This window comes from Saccostrea cucullata, unplaced genomic scaffold, assembly GCF_032062105.1.
Source record: "Saccostrea cucullata isolate Sc308-1 unplaced genomic scaffold, CSIRO_AGI_Scuc_v1 ctg907, whole genome shotgun sequence".
Taxonomy (NCBI): domain Eukaryota; kingdom Metazoa; phylum Mollusca; class Bivalvia; order Ostreida; family Ostreidae; genus Saccostrea; species Saccostrea cuccullata.
In genome coordinates, this window is record NW_026935419.1 from 524,865 (window position 1) to 547,728 (window position 22,864).

The 22,864-nt window shown below is 33.1% G+C and overlaps 1 protein-coding gene across 1 annotated transcript; it reads right to left on the bottom strand.

Annotated features, from left to right (window-relative positions):
• Nucleotides 1-1,616: 1,616 nt before the first annotated feature.
• Nucleotides 1,617-22,727, bottom strand: LOC134242777 (uncharacterized). Its single transcript, XM_062724907.1, has 35 exons — nt 22,593-22,727; nt 22,051-22,201; nt 20,455-20,472; nt 20,149-20,279; nt 19,799-19,946; nt 19,607-19,624; nt 19,331-19,461; nt 18,981-19,128; nt 18,516-18,533; nt 18,278-18,408; nt 17,815-17,962; nt 17,585-17,602; nt 17,242-17,372; nt 15,360-15,510; nt 14,980-14,997; nt 14,695-14,825; nt 14,454-14,604; nt 14,332-14,349; nt 13,510-13,640; nt 13,212-13,362; nt 13,105-13,122; nt 12,850-12,980; nt 12,546-12,690; nt 12,226-12,243; nt 11,996-12,129; nt 11,696-11,834; nt 11,280-11,507; nt 11,156-11,179; nt 10,803-11,021; nt 10,502-10,528; nt 10,132-10,359; nt 9,560-9,823; nt 4,094-4,108; nt 2,487-2,786; nt 1,617-1,721 (listed from the first exon to the last, which is right to left on the bottom strand). The coding sequence occupies exons 1-35, from the start codon at nt 22,659-22,661 to the stop codon at nt 1,681-1,683; spliced, it is 3,942 nt and encodes a 1,313-aa protein (XP_062580891.1). The 5' UTR covers nt 22,662-22,727; the 3' UTR covers nt 1,617-1,680.
• Nucleotides 22,728-22,864: the final 137 nt, after the last annotated feature.

A 22,864-nucleotide genomic window follows, 5' to 3' on the forward strand; every position in this document is an offset into this window, starting at 1 on the left:
GCTTACGCGGGTTATGTATTTTTTCTGCAACAGCTGCTTCCGTTCATTCCAGTAACAACAAACAAAGAAAGCATTTTATTGTTTAAATAATTATTAATTCCATGGCACCTGGATCAGGGATTCTGTTGTTATGGTGGGGCTGTATTGGTTTTATAGTAAAAAATCGTTCAATTCTTTGAAAATCTCCTCTGTCCCTGGGTAGAGGTAATCTACGTCATTACGTTGATCAGGAGTGCCTACTCCAAATTGTGAAATTATGACCCCAAGGTCAGGAGTTCTGTGTTAGGGGCATCTATTTATTATAAAGTAAACGTACGTTATCTTATTTTATTTAATTTTTTAAAAAAAATTCCTCTCTGCTACTGGGAAGAAAGTTAAACAAACAGATCAAGTACGTAATTTTGATAAACAAGGGTGCTTTTTTAAAAATTATGAATATCATAACATATCCACCCCCTTTTGGGTGAGAGTTTCTGGTGTAAAGACAGGGCTCTACTGAATATATATTGAAATGGGATTAAAACTTTTTGCAAGGGTGCCTTTTTAAAAATTATGAATTTCATGACATATCCCTCCCCTTTTGGGTGGGCCTTTCTGGTGTAAGGACAGGGCTCTATTAAATATATACCGGGGTATTGAAATGGGATTAAAACTTTGAAAAAATCCTTTCCTCTGTTACTTGGCATTTAGCAGATACACCAAGTGCTTTTCATGATGAGCAAGAATGTTTCTTTTTAAATTGTAAAATTGGTGATCTCAGTCAAAAGTTTAGGAGGGAGGTTGAATATACAGCATTCATTCTTTGAAATCTTTTTCTCTGCTCCCTGAGTGCATATAGCAGACAAATAAAATGCAAAGTTAATATAATATGAGCAAGAATGCTTTGTCAAATAAATTTGAAATGCATAACCTTTACGGGCTCAGTGAATATTGTGCTCCTCAGGTGGCTAAATTATCGTATTGACCCGCCCCCCAAAAAAAACAGCAATAATTGTATACATGTAATGAGCTTTTTTACAGCACGAAAATAGCATTTCCATTGGTTTACGTTCAATTTCTACCGTGTGGCACAATGGTAATTAAGAAAGTCTGCTCTAGAGTCGGGGAGTATGGAGCTAATCCCTACGTCATTGGTTAGAATCTACTGCGGGGCGTAGACACGTGGTCAATCGGGTACGTTTAAACCGAGTCCTGTGTCGCAGTACATGTAGGTGTTGGTACGAAAAAAAAAATTCGAGGAAAATTCCCTCACCGCTCAATGACCCTGAGACTAGCCCGAGTGCCGAGTATGGGTATAAATATGGCGCCCTGCAACGGCAAGTGGTGGCGTCTCCATATGAGTGAAAAACTCGATCTCTAGAGGGACGTTGAACAACAAACAAATGTTCAATTTTTCTGTAAACTGCATGGAATGTAAATCTTATAAACGAATGTTTTTGTTTCAATATTTCTTCTAAATTCATTTTTGGAATTTGACAGAAAATCTAGTTTTGAAAACATTTTCTGCTATGTATTGATCTCTCGAGACTTACATTCAGTGCCTAACAAGAAATACAAATGGAAAAATGACAAAAAAAAACCCTTGTATTAAATTAGATTAAGCAATGATGAAACAATTCCATTATCTAGTGACGTTATTGACAGCGAATTTCAATTTCATTTCTGTTGGACAGCCACTTTCTAATCGTCGAGCTCTACATTTCGTTTGTCATCATCAGCATCTTCAAGAAAGAAACAGATGTTGCAAATACATGAAAATCAAATGTATAACCTAAATCCAATTCAGATTGATGAGAGAGAAAGTCTTTTTTATTAATATCTTTGGATATATTTTTGAGCATAAGAAATTTACTGGCATTCCAAATTCATGTATACACGTACTAAATCACGTATACCAATTTGGTTTGCACTGTTGCGAACATCGTCTTATTCAGCATTGAATTTTAAGCCACATTATATAAATGGTGCCTGTTTTGGAGGGTAACATTTGAAATTGACACCCCTCGGAAAAACCATTGTCAACCGACGCGTCAGCGGAGGTTGACAATGGTTTTTCCGAGGGGTGTCAATTTCAAATTTTTTTATTTTATTATACTGAATGTCTTATTGATTTAGGACGTTCGATCGTCTTGACGTTCTTTCACCGGTTCATAATTTATTGTTAGTTTGATACTCGAATTAGAGTCATTTATCTATAAAGTTTCGTTATTTCTGGTATTCGCAAGAATCGTCTGTCGTTTGTTGTTTTTAAGCTATATCACATTAACAATATCATGGCTTTCATAATTTCCACGCATGTGGCATTACCGTTGTTACCCGTTGTCACGTGTGTTGCTAAGGCTCAGGGTAATCGAACGGATTGTTAACTGCGTCTAAACCAATCAGATTTTAGTATTTAACATGAAAGTATAATAATAAATAATATCATGACTTTCAATACTATATATAGTTTACAATACATTGTAAATTTGAGTAGTTGTACTCACCGACACAAGAAAAGGTTACTTCTAGGTATTTAGTAGTCCCCCGACAGGAGTTACCAAACACTCGTGAGCTAGCCTTCAGTTTGCATCGCCTCCTTCCATTACATCGACGTTTGACGATTTTCTTTGTCCTCTCATTCACGCAATCGTCCGTCAACAGATGCCCACGTGGACAGGTGAAATAGTCTGTCCGACCGTAGTTAGCATAGTGTATCTTAATGACGGTACCATGCCAACATTTCAGGCTCATTTTATGGTTTTGGCAAACTGAATTTGTGGTTCTCATTCCTTTCCAGTGCCATACTAAAGAAAATTACAAATTATCTTATTATTCATTGTTGAAGATTTTTTTAAACTCTTGCTCTGCAATAATTTCAGAAAAAATAAATATGTTTATCAAAGTTAAGATAGATTAGGCAAATGTGTATTGTAAACGATTTTTTAATTATTTAAGAAATAAATAACAAGTTTATAAACTTCAACGGGAATTGAAGTGGGTCGGTCACGTGATCAAATCCTGTGAAGGCCGAATAGATTTGATTTCCCATTGAAGTTTATAAACTTGTTATTTATTACTTTTATATACATTTGAGACAGACAACTGAATATTTTCGAATTTAAATTATTGCACTAACCGTCCGTCGTAGATTTTGAAAAATGACGCAAGGTGTAAATCGGCTTGCATGGCGGTTACGCTTCAAATTCATTAGGCTTTTATTTCGAAGGGAATATTTTGTGAAAGGCTACTTGTGATCAGTAATAGTGAACAGATTGTTGTCTGGGAATATTTTATTCGTGAAAATGATAATGGATGCTGAAAAAACACAAGAAACACGTCCGAAGTTTGATGATAAAAAGTTGGAGGATTTTCGGTCGCTGGAAAGGGATGGATGGATCCGACATAACTGAGACACTTGTCCGAGCCAGTTAATTTGCAATTTGATCAAAAATATTCCACGGTTTCAGTAACTAAAGGCATACTTATCGTAAAACACTGATAAACACGGAGACACTGGCGACAGCTTTATATTGAACTACGAAAACACCGAGGTGTTTGGCAGCTGTTCATGGCATGATTGCAAAGATATTTTCCAACAGATTTACACATTTATCGTGAGTAAAATTTAAAGATAAAATAAAAGTTTATCATGAAAATTTAACCAAAGGTCTATCCAAAAAAAAGGATGAACGTTAGAGACTGTGCAGCTGACAAAAGTGAAGAAAAATGTAAACAAACGCTAGGCTCCTAGTTTTCTCTATGTACACAGGTTGAATCGATAGCCCAAAAACTGTATGAAATACTTGTTTACATTTAAAATAAAATAATTATCATTTTACTTGCTTATTTTATTCATTTTTATACACGAAAAGCAAGTAGAGCACGTCATTTTAAAATTTATGTACCGGTAGATATTATTGCGCCGTGTGATTAGGTCACGTATTGACCTCTGACCTCTGACAAACTTCATACAGAATTGAAGATATTTTCTCTCTGTATGTTTATATAATGGAGAGATACCACAAATGTATATATATCAATATAACGAAAGTTTTAGGATTATTTAGAGAAAAAAATTGAATATTTTATTTATCAATCTGGAAACACTTACACCAAGCGATTCCATCTGAAAAAAAAGACAAGAGAAATTAAGTTCGGTTTTATTTGGTATCAAACAAACATACTAGTAATTTTTATGGTTTTTAGTATACTCTGCCTATAAAACATTGAAAACAAGAATAAGTAAAGAAAATTAAATTGCTAATAAAAAAATCCCTTTTGGCATAAAAAAATCTTACCGTCGAATAAAAACACGAGACACACTAATAGAAGCCAGATCTTCATTTTGCCAAATAATGAGAAAAACTACCATCGTTCTTGCTTTTAATATGGTCGCTGATGATGATCCTACTCACTTTTACACAACACTACCTGGTCTATGTCAACATGAATATTTGTACAGTGTCAAGCTACTTTCATTGTTGTCGATAAAAAGTGTCAACCCCATGCAAAAAATGAAATGAAATACAAAGATAACACACAGGATGAAACTTTGTCTTTCAGTTTACTGAACGGTAACTGAAAGTCTCCTAAAATGTGATTGATTGACAGAACTCGGCATTCAGTTTTTCAATAATCAGCAGTTGACTGAATGGTGTAGGTTGATCCTATGACAAACAGCGATAAAGTTGAGAGCAGAACAAACTAGAACCTCGAAAAACCTCAGAAGTAGGATCAGGTGCCATAAAGTAGAAACATCCACAGTAGACCGGTCACATCCGTCAAATTCTACTTCTCATGATTGGGCAAACGTTCATAGATAACTCGGTCTGAAAATAATGGTCTAATTCTTTTCATGAAAAACATCATTCATCATTCTACTTAAGAAATAAAGTCCGCATTTTCGTGAATGTTGCAGGATAACCTCCGAGGTCGAGAAATGTTGTTTGAAAGATGGCTTTTATATTTCAAACAACATTTCGAGACCGAATCATGTTCCTCTTTTTACTAAAATCACGTTGTTTAAATGCGTAGGGAGGAATAGCCCCGCTTGGCTATAATTTAAAAACCGACATTCATCAGCAACTTGATGCAATTTACAGTGTTCAGACTGCAAAAGACGGCACACTGATGTGGTCTAAACAAGTATTTCGTTTTAGAGTCAAATATTTATTTCAACTGTACAGGTTTGATAGGTGTTCCTAATCTGACATTTTTTTGATGACGTTCGTGATTTATTGGAGAATAATGTCCGCGGCTTTTCTTTGAAGTCGGCAATAATCGTGGTAGAATTAATGATATATTGTACATGTATTTGCTGACAAGTTTGCGAAATTTTGACTTTAAACGAGACTGTTAATATCCTTGTTTCATAAATAAATTAATTGTCAATAACCTGATTCGTTTTAGAAATTGTACATCAGCTGAGCATAGAATCAACTGGGAGACATCCTAGTAAATATCCATACTCAGATGATAGTGAAAAATGGCTACATAGGTAAGAGAAGCTTACGATAGAAATGGAAGAGTTATTGTAGAAACATTATCCACTCTTCGAGCAAAATTATATTATTTTAGTATTACTGAAATAGTAAATATTGTGTCATTTCCTAAATCCAAAGATCAACAGAAAAACGATATACAAAACAATTTTGTTCATAATGAAAGTAAAAACAGTTATAAGAGATTGTTTCATATAAGACATGCATTATAATCGCCAAGATCGTCAAAATATTTACTGAAATTTAAAAACAAGAGGCCCAGGGGCAACATCGCTCACCTGAGCAATTGGCTAGGAAAAAGCACACATCAGATCAGAACTGAAAGTTTACTGAGGGGGGGGGGGGGGGGGGCTTGAATTTTAACCCCCCAGGGGGTCATGATTTGAACATTGCTTGAATCCACACTATCTAAGGATGATTCCTTAAAAATATCACTAAGCATGGCTTTAAAGTACTAGAAAAGAAGATTTTAGAAGGTTTCCCTGGAAATTCCTATGTAAAATTTTTATCGGCCATTTGGCCCCACCCTACCCTCGGGGGGTCATGATTTGAACAAATTTGAATCTACACTACCTGGGAATGATTCCATAGGAGTTTCATCTTTCCTGTCTCAGTGGTTCTTGAGAAGAAGATTTTTCCTATATATTCTTAATTTCCTATGTTAAATTTTGATCTGCCATTTTGGCCCCATCCTACCCCCGGGGGTCATGATTTGAACAAACTTGAATCTACACTACCTGAGGATGATTTCAAATGAGTTTCATCTTTCCTGGTCCAGTGGTTCTTGAGAAGAAGATTTTTAAAGATTTTTCCAATATATTCCTATGTAAAACTTTGATCGGCCATTTTTGCCCCACCCTACCCCTGGGGGTCATGATTTGAACAAACTTGAATCTACACTACCTGAGGATGATTTCAAATGAGTTTCATCTTTCCTGGCCCAGTGGTTCTTGAGAAGAAGATTTTTAAAGATTTTTCCTATATATTCCTATGTAAAACTTTGATCGGCCATTTTGGCCCCACCCTACCCCTGGGGGTCATAATTTGAACAAATTTGAATTTACACTACCTGAGGATGATTCCAAATGAGTTTCATCTTTCCTGGCCCAGTGGTTCTTGAGAAGAAGATTTTTAAAGATTTTTCCTATATCTTCCTATGTAAAACTTGGGTCGGCCATTTTGGCCCCACCCTAGCCCCGGGGATCATGATTTGAACAAACTTGAATCAACACTACCTGAGGATGATTCCACATGAGTTTCATCTTACCTGGCCCAGTGGTTCTTGAGAAGAAGATTTTTAAAGATTTTTCCTATATATTCCTATGTAAAACTTTGATCGGCCATTTTGGCCCCACCCTACCCCTGGGGGTCATGATTTGAACAAATTTGAATTTACACTACCTGAGGATGATTCCACATGAGTTTCATCTTTTCTGGCCCAGTGGTTTTTGAGAAGAAGATTTTTTAAAAATGCCATTATTTTTTCTCTAATTCATTATTATCTCCCCTTGGAAAAGGGCGTGGCCCTTCATTTGTACAAACTTGAATCCCCTTTAGCCAAGGATACTTTGTAGCAAGTTTGGTTGAAATTGGCCCAGTGGTTCTTGAGAAGAAGATGAAAATGTGAAAAGTTTACGACAACGACGCCAACGACGACGACGACAACGACAACGCCAACGACGACAACGACAGACAACGGACAAATTTTGATCAGAAAAGCTCACTTGAGCCTTTGGCTCAGGTGAGCTAAAAAGATGAAAATAATGTACAAGATAATATATCAAGAAAATATTCTTTAACATTGTTGAAAAGAAAATGATGAAAAAACATTTTAGCATGATCTGTAAGCCATCAAGGGAAATCCGGGATTTAATACACTGTACATTGTAAAAATATTCCTGATGTCTTGCCAACATAATAATAACAGAATTAGTTCCTCTTTTTCCATTGAATGAAGATAATTTTATCAACAAATATATTTCTAAGAACTTTTTCATATTACGTGTATTTTTTTTTTTTATTAAATAAATGCGGTTCCACATGGAATTGTATATTTTGGTTATTCTGCTTCACTGGAATAAAAATATCTTTTAGCTGTTTACAAAATATAACCATAATTCATGACTTGCACTATCTTTATTTGTCCAATTTTCCCCTTACCGAGAACAAGCAGCAGGTTGTGAAACGCCAATTAAACAAACAAAAATTTATATGTAATTGAACACATTTGGTATATTTGACTATGAGTCTGTATGCATATGAGCAGAATGACTAATATTTACTGCAACGACATCTGCTTGTATCCTTTTTAAGGGTGCGATTCTTCTTTGAAAGTATTTATCGATAAAGAATACCTTTAATTTTGTGTAAAAGATGAGAAAAAGCAGACACATTTTCATACAAATGCTAAGGCATTTGTAAAAAAAAAAAACGATTTTCCATATAATAAATATATAATGTATTTATTAAATGTGTAATAGAGAACAGAGCAGATCATATACCACTCTGCTTCAGTCAACGTTGAATGTAATGATAGACTGTATTTGCTTACAAGGTCATTGTATCACCCAAAGTTGGCTTTAAACGAGATGGTTGTTATATCATCAACTTATTTTTCGTTCTAGGAATTGTTCGTACTTGAAACATACTTGTGTATCGAATCAATTTGGAGGCATAAACTCCGCATGAAGGTTATTATTGTTTATTGCTTTTTAATAAGTTCAGGATAGAAGAGTTGAAATCGTTACTTTTATCATCAAGTAAGAAAGTAAGGATCTCCATATATTGGATTACAAAACTTCACAAAAATTCTTACAGAGATACAAGCAGGTTCAAGTTCTACCATGCCTCTTTCTTTACTCCTTACTAAATTATTAGCAGTAGTGAAAGAGAAACTACAGAAGTACTGTGTAACAATACATTTTAGAAGTAGTGTAAATCAGATGTGGATACTCGAAGATTCCAAGGAGCATTTGGAAAATTTGAAAACAAAAGATTTTACCAAAATCAACAGCTTAAAAAGTTGCGACTTTTCAACTTTATATCAACCATTCGGATTCCCTTAGATAAATTAAAGTCCACGCTTATTGATATCATTGACAGCTGCTTTTTCAAATAAAATGAAACTGGTCAATATACTTACATTGTCATTTTGCAAACTTATTTTGTTAAAAAACATTCTGATTGTATGATATTGAAAAGATGTTTGAATTTTTGATTGACAAGCTACTGTTCGTTATCTCCACAAAAATCATGAGTGGCTTATTTGGAGACGAGGTCTTCCAACAATCTATTGGAATTCCCATGGGTAACAATTGCGCCCCCCCCCCCCGTTATTAGCAGGCCTATTTTTGTATTCATAGGAAGCAGAATTTGCCCAAAAATGTTATTAACCGACATACATCACAATTCTTTTGTTTTTATTTCCAGCATTTTCCGTATATGATTATGTATATTATGAAGAAAAACACCAGCGTTATGTGTATGGAAGAATCAAAGTAATAGAAAGTAATAAATTCTTAATTTCCACACTAATTTCATTCCTCCAATTTTCTTTTAAGTCACTTTTCAGCTTTCAATGGCTAGTAGGTTCTTATTTATGAGTTAATGCTTAACAAAGTAGACAATTGTTGTTACTTTGATGGAAATTGTTACATTGATTAATGCATTGGTTAATTAAGATCTATTTTTGTGTTGTTTTATTTATTTCTTAAAAAGAAGGTACATGTATAGAAATTATGTAAGAATACAACGTTATTCTGAAACAAATATCACTTAGTGAAGAAAAAAATAAAATCCCTTACAAGACTTTTAGTTCAAATTTTGCGAATTTCTTCTTACTTACTGATGGAGTGTCTCTCTTTTCAGAGATATTCCCATAGAAATTATATAGATATTATTCCAAAGGTATATATTATTGTTGTAATTATAAGTCAAACAAATGCTGCAACTACTTTAATAAAATTCAATTTACATAAATAACAGAACACTATGAAAATTTTAACAATGTGTTGTTTACGGTCTAGTCTCTATAAAACAACATGTCTTCTTCATATGCAACCCAACAATCATTTAGCATCCATGGGCCAGTTTATCTTCGATAACCATATAGTCTCCGATTATCTTAAAGTATGCACACTTGTTGACACCCTTCCCCTCTGCAAGTGAGAACGATGTGGTTCCGTATTTTACATCTGCCTTTAGATTTCCGGTGCTGTCTTTATTAAGACTGACTGTATATTTACATTCGTTGCTATAGTGAGAATCATAATGACAACTTCCAGAAATCTTGTAAATCACTTTGCAATCTGGACCCTTTTCTTGTTCAACATCACATTCCGCTAAAAATTGGAATATTGTGATAATTATGCACAAATGGGTGAAATGCTAGTCTTATTTTAGTCAAATTTAAAGATCAGAATTTTCATGATATTTACTGAGTATATATAAAATAAAATTCCTTTCTGTGCTACCATGATAACATCTTTGTGGTACACTTTCTTAAAAATAAGCATTGCAAAATAATCCAAATAACAAATATGTTTGCACTCAGTATACAAGAAAGCAGCTTCCTTCCTTGTTAATTAAAAAAAGAACAATATTAATATAGTCTTAGACATTGAAAACTTCTTCAAAAATAATACATTACCGCATTCTGGGATGTCACAGAACTCCCATCGTTTGTCCTTGTTTGTTGTATAACACCAGGGCTTGGGTTCTCCATCCGGGTTCCTACAGTAGTTTTCCTGATTTCCCAGACTTTTACCAAAGGAGTGACTGTGTGGTGTTTGCGAAGACCAGGCCTGACATGTTAAACCAGATTTTGTGACATTTTTGGTTCCCAGGTAGTTTTGACCTTTAGGTTCACTAAGGCATTCTAAAAACGCGAAGAAAAGAAACATTTTTCTAATGAATAAACGTGTCTATACAATTTCAATTGTGTTGAAAAAAAGCTTACTTTAGAAAAAAATGATAAAATTAAGAAAACTTGGTGAGAAATGCTCTGTAATTGGCTTTACCTTCTGCCTCACCAGCCTTGGGTGCTTCTGATATAAAAAAAAAAAACCGGTTACATACACAATAATAGTATTAGGAACAATGCTGTTTTGCTTTATTTTTCATTGATATGTATCTTGATATTCTCATTAAAAACAAATTAATTATCAAATTGATGCATTCGAGTACTCAGTAAGTTAATAAAAAAACTTATCCTTGTAAATTCATAGAATGAAATATATGGAGATAACGAACAATATTCGAGCTTAAAACTCAACAAAACAATACAAAATATAGGAGTAGAGCAATGTAGAAAAGACTGACCACACTGCTTTAGATCACAGAACTCCCATCTGGTGTTAGGATCAGTGGTATAACACCAGGCGTGAGGTTCCCCGTCAGGGTTTCTACAGTAGTTGTTGGGTAGGGAGGTAAAGCTATGTTTGTGAGGGCTCTGAGATGACCAAGCTTGGCAGGTTTTGCCAGACTTGGTCTTATTCCACGTTCCTGTGTAATCGCTGCCATCAGCTGTCTTTATACAATCTACATAAGGAAATACATTTGTTGAAAAACCTGTGTTTTTTTTAATTAATACGATGTTTTCTTTTTTATTTTTGAAATTTCAATTATTCTAACATAACACTGTTTAAAAAAAAACTTCTAGGTAAAATAATCACCGTTTGAAACTTCCTCTTCGACGGCTGCAAGAAGAATATGAAGTTATTAGACATTTCCAATAATAAACATTTTTTCTACAATAAAAAAGTATGGATTCATAAATATTTTTATGCATCCTTGTACCTTGTCTGTAACACACTTCAAATTTCCCGCCACATTTGCCTGACACCCATACTTCGTCGCCATGTCTTCCATAAGTTTTTCCCGCCACACAATCGGTGCCCGATGACTTAGGGTCTACGCTGAGAACGAGTTCAGCTTTTGGCACGATACAAACTGATCTTTCACCACCAGTGGAATTACACTGTATCTCTTCTTTTGTGTCTTTACAAATTGTTGGGGCTTTTACAGCTTTAAATAATGGAAAATTTTAAACATTAAAACTTTTGTAATTTTAGCTTTTACCGTAAAACTTTGCGTGAAAGTCATAAAAAACTTTTTTGAAACATCAACATTTCATCCATCACAAGAAACCTACTGTGTATAAAATAATCTTTAAAAAAATGCATTCAATTGGTTTTCATTGAATAGATACGTACTTGGTAGTTTATACACGGCTATTCTCCATGATCCGCCACAGCCTTGCTTCTTGTTTCCGGTACAGGGACGCATGCAGTCAGTATCAGATCTCTTATTAGCTGAGGTCATGCTGATGCCACAGAAACACTCATCTTTCGCCTGTATTCAAACAGCAGTTGTTTTTTATTTTACTTGTTTTAGAATTCTAAATTTTCTTCAATGCGATAATGTTCAAACACAATGCCTTCTCAAGTTTGACAATACATATAAATTCGACCCTTTTACCAAGGCAAAAATGTTTAATCTTCTGTCATTCTTACCTCCAAACCATAAAAATTTGCTTTTTCTTTTTTGCAAATATCTCTGCATTTTTCCACAGTCATACTTGAAGATCGTGTTTTCTTTCCGGATAGTGTTCTTTTAATGAGAGTATCTTCATAACAGCCTTCATATCCTTGATAAAACATAGAATAGTTTTTAAATATTCAAATGTTAATTTTTATCACTCTGTGAAATTAAAATTATTAATTCAGATATCATAGATACATACCTGTCTGCACTATAGTCACTGAAATTATCGGAAAAAATGAAATTATAGATTGAATATAGAACATTATATTGGTATTATCTTTTACTCCATTTGTATTTTGAATCCGAATGTGTATGCAAAAATCAATTTAGATTTTAAATTTTTTTTTGTTGAAAAGTACATATGATTAATATTTATATATTCGTACTTTTAAACTTCATATACATTAAAGAAGTCTTCGTCATATGTATGTGAAAGATTATACTTATTCCTGCATCCATATGTAAAACTGATTTAAACGGTTTTACATTAAGTTATATGCTAAAATCAACCAAACTTACATGGTACAAACTTAGTGTTCTTGTACACAGCGAGCCTCCAGCTTCCTCCACACGCCTGCTCACGGTCCCCTGTACACGGCTTCATACACTCACTGTCAGACTTCTTCTTACTCAGCTTATGTCCACAGAAACACTCGTTACCATTCTGGGATGAACAGAAAAAAAAGTAGAAAACAGTTATTAATAGGAATGTTTTATAACAGGCTTTTGCTTCAAAAAGGATTCAATAAATTATATATTTCATTGTCAGAAGATTTTGATTATGACGAAAACAAAACCGTTGACAAAATAGAGCTGTTCTTACCTCCAGGCCATAGTATTGGGTGTCAGCGGCTACACATGTTTTCTTACATTTATCAACAGTCATAGTCTTTGAGCTCGTTTTCTTCTTGCCAAGAGTTCTCTTCCATTGGTCAACATGACAACCAACGTAGTCTAAAATCAATTACTAACTTTTTTTAATAATAACTAACCTTAAAGTAACTAGCCTTAAATAAATTTCATAAATGTCAGTTAATTTTATTTTAGTTAGGGTTTATAAAAGAAAATAATCTCTTACCTTTTTTAACAATAGCAGCTGAAACGAAATAAATTTTAAGTTACATCCAAAAAGCATATGTATGTGTCAGCATTTATTTGAGAGCTTTGTATAAAATATTAACATACTTGGTTTGAAGTTGGGGTTTTGGTAAACTCCCAGTCTCCAGCTCCCACCACACGCCTGCTCCCGATCTCCCTTACACGGGGTCATGCACTCACCGTCCTTCTTCTTGTGAGACTGAGTCAGTTTGTTACCACAGAAACACTCATTGCTAGCCTTTACAACAAACAAAAGTATTTCATGAACCAAATGAAACGCTTTTGCTGTGTTGTTAGACTTCATACTATTATTTAAAAGAAAATTCTTAAAATTTTTATGAAATAAGTCTTTCGAATCTAAAATGTAGGGTGATTGTGTGAGTACCTCTACTCCATAGTACTTGTATTTTAGACCCGTGCATATCTTTCTGCATTTATTGACAGTCATAGATTTTGAGGTGGTTTTCTTTGCCTTTAGTGTTCGGCTTCTTTGATCTTTGTAGCAACCAACGAACTCTACAAGAATTTATCTACTTAGTTATAATACAATGTACTGTTCATTAGAAATAATCCATTCAGCAGAGGCCTGTGCAACAAAGCGAACGTTTGCGAGCTCTCGCTGAAATTCTTTATACCTCCAGTAGAAATGTCTGCAAGCCCTCGCTCTGTTGAGCAAGCCTCTGATGTGCTCTGTTTCTCGTGTTGATTCTTTAGTAGGAACGACTTTTTATTTCTTTTTGTAGACATAAATAAGCTGACTTAATAAACCATTTCTGTTGTGTCCATAGAAGAACATAAAAGTTTACAGGTGACAGAGGGAAAGAAAAATTACAAATTAAGTTTTAAAACTGTGTTCTTTAAAAAATATTTGGTTTTGCTTGTTTATTAATTTAATGTCCTTAGAGGATTTTTTACTCATGTTGAGATGCAATCTCAGCCCAGTGGAGGACTGCAAATTTAAACCTGTATTAGACACATAGGGACTTTTAACAGGTATCAAATTTGTGCCAGCACTTGCTGCTACAAGGGACCTTGGTTTAAATGGTCTCATCTTATTGACTCCAAGTCCTTACGAATCAACTCTTCACTCGGCATCTCTAGAACAAACGCTCTAACCACTGCGTGGTGCAGGCGACCAATTAAAGATATATTATTAGATGAATTTATGAAAAGTATTAAATGAAATTTTACTGAAATTTTAACTCACCTGATTTGACAATGGCCGCTGAAACAGAACAAAAGGCATTAAATATTTTGTTTCAAGTAAGACATGATATTTTATGCATGTGAAAGTCTTACACCACTTTATCAAACTTCATTCATCCATACTTGGTTTGAAGTTGGGGTTTTGGTAAACTCCCAGTCTCCAGCTCCCACCACACGCCTGTTCCCGATCTCCCTTACACGGGGTCATGCACTCACTATCCTTCTTCTTGTGGGACTTGGTCAGTTTGTTACCACAGAAACACTCCCTCGCAGCCTAAAATATCAATTTCTCTTCACGTCTTTTTTTTTGTCGATAAAAGTCTGCTTTTCATAGTAAAGTTAAATTATGACATTATCACTTTACCTCTACACCATAATATTTGTATCTGAGATCCGTGCATATCTTCCGACATTTGTCTACTGTCATAGAGTAGGATTTCGTTTTCTTTTCTTTGAGAGTTCTGGAGTATTGATCTTTGTAGCAACCCAAGTATTCTGAAATTATTTAATCGTCTTTATCATACCCCATTAATTTTATTTTATCATAAAAATAGCATAAAAATATGAAGTTATTCAGCCGACAGCCATTATATTCAGTATCTTTAGATGGGCTCAAGAATCAGCTACTGTCATAAAAAGAAAGTCTTACCCTTCTTCACGATTGCAGCTTAAAAGAAAAAAAACGTGAACATATTAAACAAAAAGAGTTTAAATTCAAGTCCTTTAAATGATTTTAAAAAAAAACAACAACTCTATTTTCCTTTTTGCAAAACAAATTCGTTTGAAAAATTACAGCTTAATCTTCGCACCTACATGTAGCTATAATGATCATGCTTGTCAACTGTGTCGAGAAAAATTCATATATATATGTTTAATCATGCTCGAGGTACTAAGGAACATTTTTTAAAATATGTTCATCTTATGCATACGGACGTGTTTCTCATTTTACATATTTTATATGTTTAACACATGTTTATCCGCTCCTATTTTTGACGTATCTCATGACTTGTACTTTTATTCATTACTTACTGTGTTGGAAAGCGGGGTTTTCGTATACGGCCAGTCTCCAGCTTCCTCCACACGCCTGAGATTTATCTCCCTTGCAGGGCTTGGTACACTCACCATCAGCCTTTACCACTTTCTTTGATAGTTTGAGACCACAGAAGCACTCATCTGTTGCCTACAAATTCACATTTTAAAGTGGCAATATCACGCATCTCTTCAAAAACAGACTTGTTAAAATTTTCCTATAGGATTTGGAATTTTTTTCATACTCATAAATGTATACCTTTCAGAAAATTACAAATTTTATAAGTAAATAATTCTGATTATTTCATTAAAATTAATAATTATTTATGGTACATAAATATACACATCGCAACGTGTTCGAGGCTCAACATTCCATGCTATACACGCACATGACGCATGCGTATAGTTTTCATAAACAAAACAGCATGGTAAGAGAGGGAAGCCCGGTAGGCCGGCCTGCTACATTGACAAAGTCGACCAAAACGAAAAACAAAACCAAAAATAAGGATTGAAATTAAAAAAAAAACTTTCCTGACAAAAATTTAGTTGGGAAATTAATATAATCATTGGATGAAGAAGAAACGGGACCTCGGCGAAATTCACGTGGGGCTCGCGAAGGTTCTACCCTACAGGTTTGTTGATACATGCTATCATTTCTCGTATCTCCATAGCTTTCAAAGAAAAAAAAATCAGTGTAAACTCAACATAAAAATGCACTTATGACATATAAAAATTATTGCCATTTGAAGTGCAAATTGTATTAGAACTACAGAAAGATATTTTGTTTGACATTTTGCCGCGATGACGTACGATTTTGTGGATTTTCCTTTCCTGCACCCCAATACACAAAACGTCAAACATTTGTGCTTAATCATGTTAAATTCGTCTGAATGCAGACTGAAATGTTAATTATTATTAATTTACTGGAGAGTTAAGATATTTTGATTCTGAGAATTGCTTTTACCTAATATTCCATTATAATTGTAAACCCTACATTGTGTGCACGTGCCATTTTAGTCAACAGATCTAAGTTGTACGACCTTTGATATTCCGGCAGATTCTAATTACGTTAATTTTGTAAGAGGGGAGAATATTTATTTTTCTCAAAATGCTTACTTCAAATTTTTACCCTATTCCTGAATGATATATTAGGTAAATTTGAATGAAAAATCACACGATTTGCAGTCGTATTGCCGCTTTATGTTTTTCTCCAAAAAATAAGTATTTCATGATGGAAACCGATTTTATTTCATTTTATTTATTTATTTAAAGGCCAATTACTTTTTTTCAAATAATTCTTAGTCATGGAAAATGCTTTGGTATTTGGATATTGTAAATCATTTGTGATAAGTTTCCCCTTTATTTTAATGAGAATAGTATTGCCTTATTCCGTAGCAGTAACAATCTTCACTTCTAAACTACTTAGAACCGTTTTTAAAGGAAATATATTTAAAGTTACTGTAAACCAATAATTAGAAATATTTATCAATAGTAACATATTATCCTAACTATATTACAAAGTACTGTAAATGTATTATATTTCGCGTGTACGATATTTGGCGGAAATTTAGTGTTGAACAAGTTAGCTTAGATTTAATTTAGCGCATTTCTTATCGTTCTTATTTACGTATATAAGTACAAAACATTTAGCGTTATACTTGAATTAGCAGAAGTGTCTTTCCGCCAAAACGCTAAAAAAGATTACACAGCCAAATGTAATACGTTTACAGTATGACAGTTGAAATGAGAAGTAAATTATTCTCTACATATTATATGTATGTATTTATTCCATCTTACTTTAATAATATACATAGTTTTTTATGACAGAAAGCATTTTATTATTTTATTTTTACTTTAAGCGAGTGTTCAGTAAAGTACTTACCTCTAGACCATAATATTTCATTTTCAAATCAAGGCACGTTTTTCTACACATGCTAACAGTCATTTTCTTTGACGTTGTCTTCTTGTCTTTGAGTGTTCTCGCCCGCTGATCTTGGTAGCAACCCACAAATTCTATACAAATTAGCAAATATTATATTGCTTCAGTAATTCAAATCCTGACATTTCAAACCAATTTAATGTACCGGTATAATTCTTTTAAAGAGTATTATGGTTTTCAAGTGAATATAGAAATGATGTACTAAATGAATTCTTATATGCTTCTTATAATTTAAAATTCCTTTACACATCTAAAATTTAAACTTGTTATGATTATAATCACTCACCTTTCTGAACTATGTTGGCTAAAAAATTAAAGAAAAGAAATTGATTTTATTATTTTTTTCATATTATCTGAAGCGTATTTTTGTATCGTGACCATATAAAACAAAAAGTTGCATAGATGACATAATCAATAACAATTACTAGTATATAAAGTAAGAAATAAAACACTCAGTATGTTCAGATTTGATATTTGATTTTATTTTTCAGACTTGATAAGACAACATGTGCTCACTTTTATATTTCCTGTTTTTGTAGATGAGTACCCTCCAGTGGCCACCACATCCTTGTTTGATGTTCCCCCGACAGGCCATTAGACAATCCTCTTTATCCTTCTTTTCACGTTTCGTCAAATAGTTCCCACAGAAACATTCCTTCCCTACCTAAATGTAAAAAAATATTTTTTTAAAAAATCGTATAAACTGTGGTTAGTTTCTGAAAATTTCTGTCCAAAATTTAGATTGGTCATAATTTTTTTTTTTATTGAATCAGCTCTTAAAGAAAACACCAATGCTTTCAAAGCAATATAAAATTAAATATTCAGTAGAGAAATATCTTCAAATTTATAGCAGATGCTTGTCGGTAAAAATCAATTGGTAGCACCATTTTTGAATTAACATTACTAAAATTGTCGAATTAACAGTAAGAGTACTAGACTTGAGTCATACAAGTCAATGTTTTAAGACATATATATGCACCTCTAAACCGTAATATTTGGTATTTTTCTTTTCACATGTCAGCTGACATTTCTCCAACGTCATGGACTTTGAGACTGTTTTTCCGCCGTTTAAAGTCCGTGACCACTGGTCTTTGAAGCAGCCGATGAAGTCTTAAAGAAAACAACATTATTGAGTGCTTACTGAAAGGTTTACTGACATTGTCTAGTCAACCAAAGAAAATCCATTTTGAGTACGAATGTACAATGTATATACTCACTTGTGGTAGAAACTTTCGCTATAAAAAAACCAGAAAAGATAAATCAGTTGTTCAAATAAACAGAGCAAAGTGTAATTTGCAAATTCATCTACTTTAGCAACAAGTCAATAAATATAATAATGAAGACTGAAGACTGTTAATTTTGCATTGATAATTTCCTGAACAATAGACATAGCACCAGTAACAAACAACTGAACGTATTTCTGATGTTTGAATATTTAAAATAAATTTCGCTATTGTATGCTACTTATGGTCTATATACAGTGCAAGGGGCCTACTCCTTCATGACACCTAATCCAACCTCTAATAGATTTTGATGTCTGTGTTTCCTCTGCTACAAATTTGTTTTTTTCCAATGGACTCTATTCATAATCTTCATAATTCATTTTTATTAAATTAAACATCGAGGTTTTAAAAAATATACGCAGACTAGGTAACAGTTATCTTTCTTTTATAAAATCGTACTTGGGAACTTGGAGTTGGTGTACACGGCCAGACGCCAGCTCCCTCCGCACCCCTGAGACTTGTTCCCAGAACAGGGCTGGGTGCACTCCTCACTGTTCTTCTTAACTTTCTTTGTCAGTTTGTTACCACAGAAACATTCACGTTTTGCCTGTGTTTACAGAAAACAGAATGAGAAAATTTCTCCCATTTTTTAAAAGGAATACACAATTACAGAATAAATGTAGGGGTTTTTGGATAATCAGCGTCCTACAATACACACTTTAGTTGTTCTATTAATGATAACAAGCTGATTTATAGAAGTACATGTATAGACCTTTTTTCAAAAAAAAAAAATCTGAAAGTATCCCTACCTGTACTCCATAATATTTGTAATTTTTCTTGTGACAAATGTCCCAACATTTCTTGACCGTCATTTTTGATGAGGTAGTTTTATAATCCTTAAGTGTTCTTGAACGCTGGTCTTTGTAGCAACCAAGGAAATCTGTAAGTTCATCGAATATAGTCTTTCTGTTTATTTTAAGGTCACATATAGACACAATAAGTACTTGCACTAAGTTATATCTTATATAATTGTTGATTTCTTAATTTTCTAATTTATTTACTCTACCGTTATTTTTGGAACTTACTTTGACTGATGACGCTAGCTGCAAAACAAACAAAATATCATTCTAGTAAGTATTAATGTCATTAACAAATAAAGAAACGTTTTTGAATTTTTGAATTCTTAGGTTTTATATTATACACATCAATATATTTTATTAAAGATAATTTTTAAAAGTTTCTATCCTGAAGAATTCTCCGAGAACCCTCTATCATACATTTATAAGCTGTGTTTTTGTAGATCAATACTCTCCATCCACTACCACAAGCCTGAGTTCTGTCCCCTTTACACGGGGTCATACACTCTTTGTTTGGTCGAGACTTCTTTTGAGTCAAATAATTGCCACAGAAACACTCCTCGCCGACCTGAATGAAAACATGTGTGTAAGTTTTTTCATTTATTATCATATTGACTGTGGTATTCAGGGGATGTTGATACACTTATGATAATATATCAACTAAAATACAATTCAGGATGAATCCATTTTGGTAGTAACTTCTAATCGGTAAGTCTTTGGAATTGAGGGGATGACCAACTAAAAATATAAATAAAAGCAGATTTTAATACCTCCAAACCATAATACTTCTTTTTCTCACTAATACATCTGTTTTTACATTTTTCAAGAGTCATATCTTTAGATTTTGTTCTTCCACCATCCAGGACTCTGCTGCGCTGGTCAATGAAGCAACCTAATAGATCTGGAGAACAAATAAGAATATTTCATATTAATGACAGGAAATGAATTTGATGCCAAAGGTTCTTTATCTCTTTATAATCAGCAAAATTTAATGCTATTGAAAAATATTGAAATCAGTTTCTTTACTTGCATTTTTCTTTTCTACAGAGATAAGGAATTTATACTACGTTTGTTACCTTTTGTTGAAACGCCGGCTGTAATTTAAAAGGAAAACAAGTAAGTATTTATCATATGGTTCATGATTTTTAAACAATAATCAAATAAACGAACATAATAAGCAAATACTTTTCTTACAATAATTCAGAGTAAGTCTATTTTTTAAACATCGATCATTGGACTAAAGTTCACACCTAAAGCAACGTTTCGCAAATTCAAACTATTATTAAAAGTAATGCTTGAGTTTTGATGTCAGTATAAAACTTCTTTAGATGGATGCACACCTAAATCTATATTTCTAGTTTTTATGTTCAAAAACAATATCCTGACATTGGTCAAAATACGACAAAACCCCATCAAGTGATACATCAACTTGTCTGTCAGTAGTATGCCTTGGGTTAATATAAATTTTTAAATATTATTTTAACATTTAAAGTATAATTTTGAGTATCGAGTAAGTTGGGAAATGCTGTCTTGTTTTTTAATGTTTATAGTCAGTAAAACATTCAAATACTGAAAAGAGTGGAAGACGCTATGGTATCTTCTATTTCAAGTTTCTTGGATATATCAAGTCAATATATGAATATCTGAATCTTTTAACTATAGTTTATCTGAAAAAATACTGTAGATGACAATCAGATGTAAAAACTCAAGCACAAAGATTCCCCCTTAAACTAGTTTACAAACGTAATTTATCGTTCAAGTCCATTAAGAAAAGAGATGGGTGAACATGTCGAGCGATAAGCCAATAGCGCAACAAACATGAAGGTGAAAAATGAAATCTCAGAATATCAAAAAGACTTGTGTAGTGTAGTGGTTAGCGTGCTTGTCTCAATAAAGAATGCAACGGAGGAATTTATTTGCTAGGATTCGAACCGAATGGATTTAACATTAATTTTTTATATGGCAAAGAATAAATTTCAACGAAAATTTTTCCACAGAAATCTTTGTTTATCATGATTTCATAAATATCAATAAATATCAATAATGAGAACTTTACTCTACATACTAAATTCACAATTTAAATATGACTTTTTTATGTGTGAAGCTAGTGGGCTTTCTGCACGCTAAGTTTGCCCATCTCCTTTACTTAGTGAGTATAAATTAATATTATCTATATAATTTGCAACCAAATTCTATAAACAACGAATATAAAACATGGTCGGGTTTATCTGATTTAGTAGATTTTTATCAATTGTAAAATTAAACAACTATTAACACAAATTACAAATCTTAATGCAGTAAAAATAATCTACATAGCATATAACTTGTTAAACTTTGCCTAGATTACTTTTAGTTGGCATATAAATTCACACTTCAAATCTATTATCAAATACACATCATATAATATTCGAAATTATCTTAAGTTTTCTAGGCGTTTTTAAAGATTTTAATATTTTACGTTTCCTGACACATAATCGTGAATAAAGCTGTAAAGATAAGATATTTTGGACTACATAATCATATAAATAACTCTATGTAGTGACTTCCTTTCGGTGTGTTTGAAGTGACTTCCTTTCGGTGTGTTTGGAGTGATTTACTCTTGGTGTGTTTGAAGTGATTTACTCTTGGTGTGTTTGGAGTGATTTACTTTCGGTGTGTTTGGAGTGACTTACTTTTTGTGTGTTTGGAGTTCCTATAGACAGCTAATCTCCAGGGACCTCCACATCCTTGTCTGGAGTTTCCTTTACACTTGTGTGTACATTCACCCTCATCTTTCAACACACTTCTTGTTATAGAGTTTCCACAAAAGCATTCATCTCGATTCTGTCAGAACAGAGTATATGAACATAATATTAAATATGAGATTCAATAAAATGATGAATAAAATAATGAATTGATTGTAATGAAATGAAAGGGGAATGTAAAAAATATGTTCAATTTTTTCAGAATACAAATTATCCCTATGTAAGTATAAGTACTGCAGATAATATTTAGTGAGACAAACACGCTGATCTTACTTTATTTTCTGAAGATAATAATTAGCTTATAATTGACATTTTTATAAATTTTCGCTTGGTTTGATATATTTTAACGTTTGTGAATACAAGTACTTTATCAAGAAAAGCTACTATGAACTGTCAGATGTAATTACTTTTGCCTTTAATCCAACAACGTCACTATTACTCATTATATATAAAGCAAAATTTTCTTTTACCTCTAGTCCGAAGTATACGGAATTGATTTTCTTGTGGGAACAAATTGATTTACATTTTTCAAATGTCATTGATCCTGATCGGGTTTTCTTTCCACCTAGGGTTCTCGCCCATTGGTCTCGATAACAACCAAGATAATCTGAAGCGAATATTAACAATTAAAAATATGCAAGTGTGTGTTCCCTTTAAAATTAAAATGTGAATTTTAAAAATTAATATGTTATACAATATTAACCATTATCTTTGGAAAATCTTACCTGTTTTGACAAGGTTA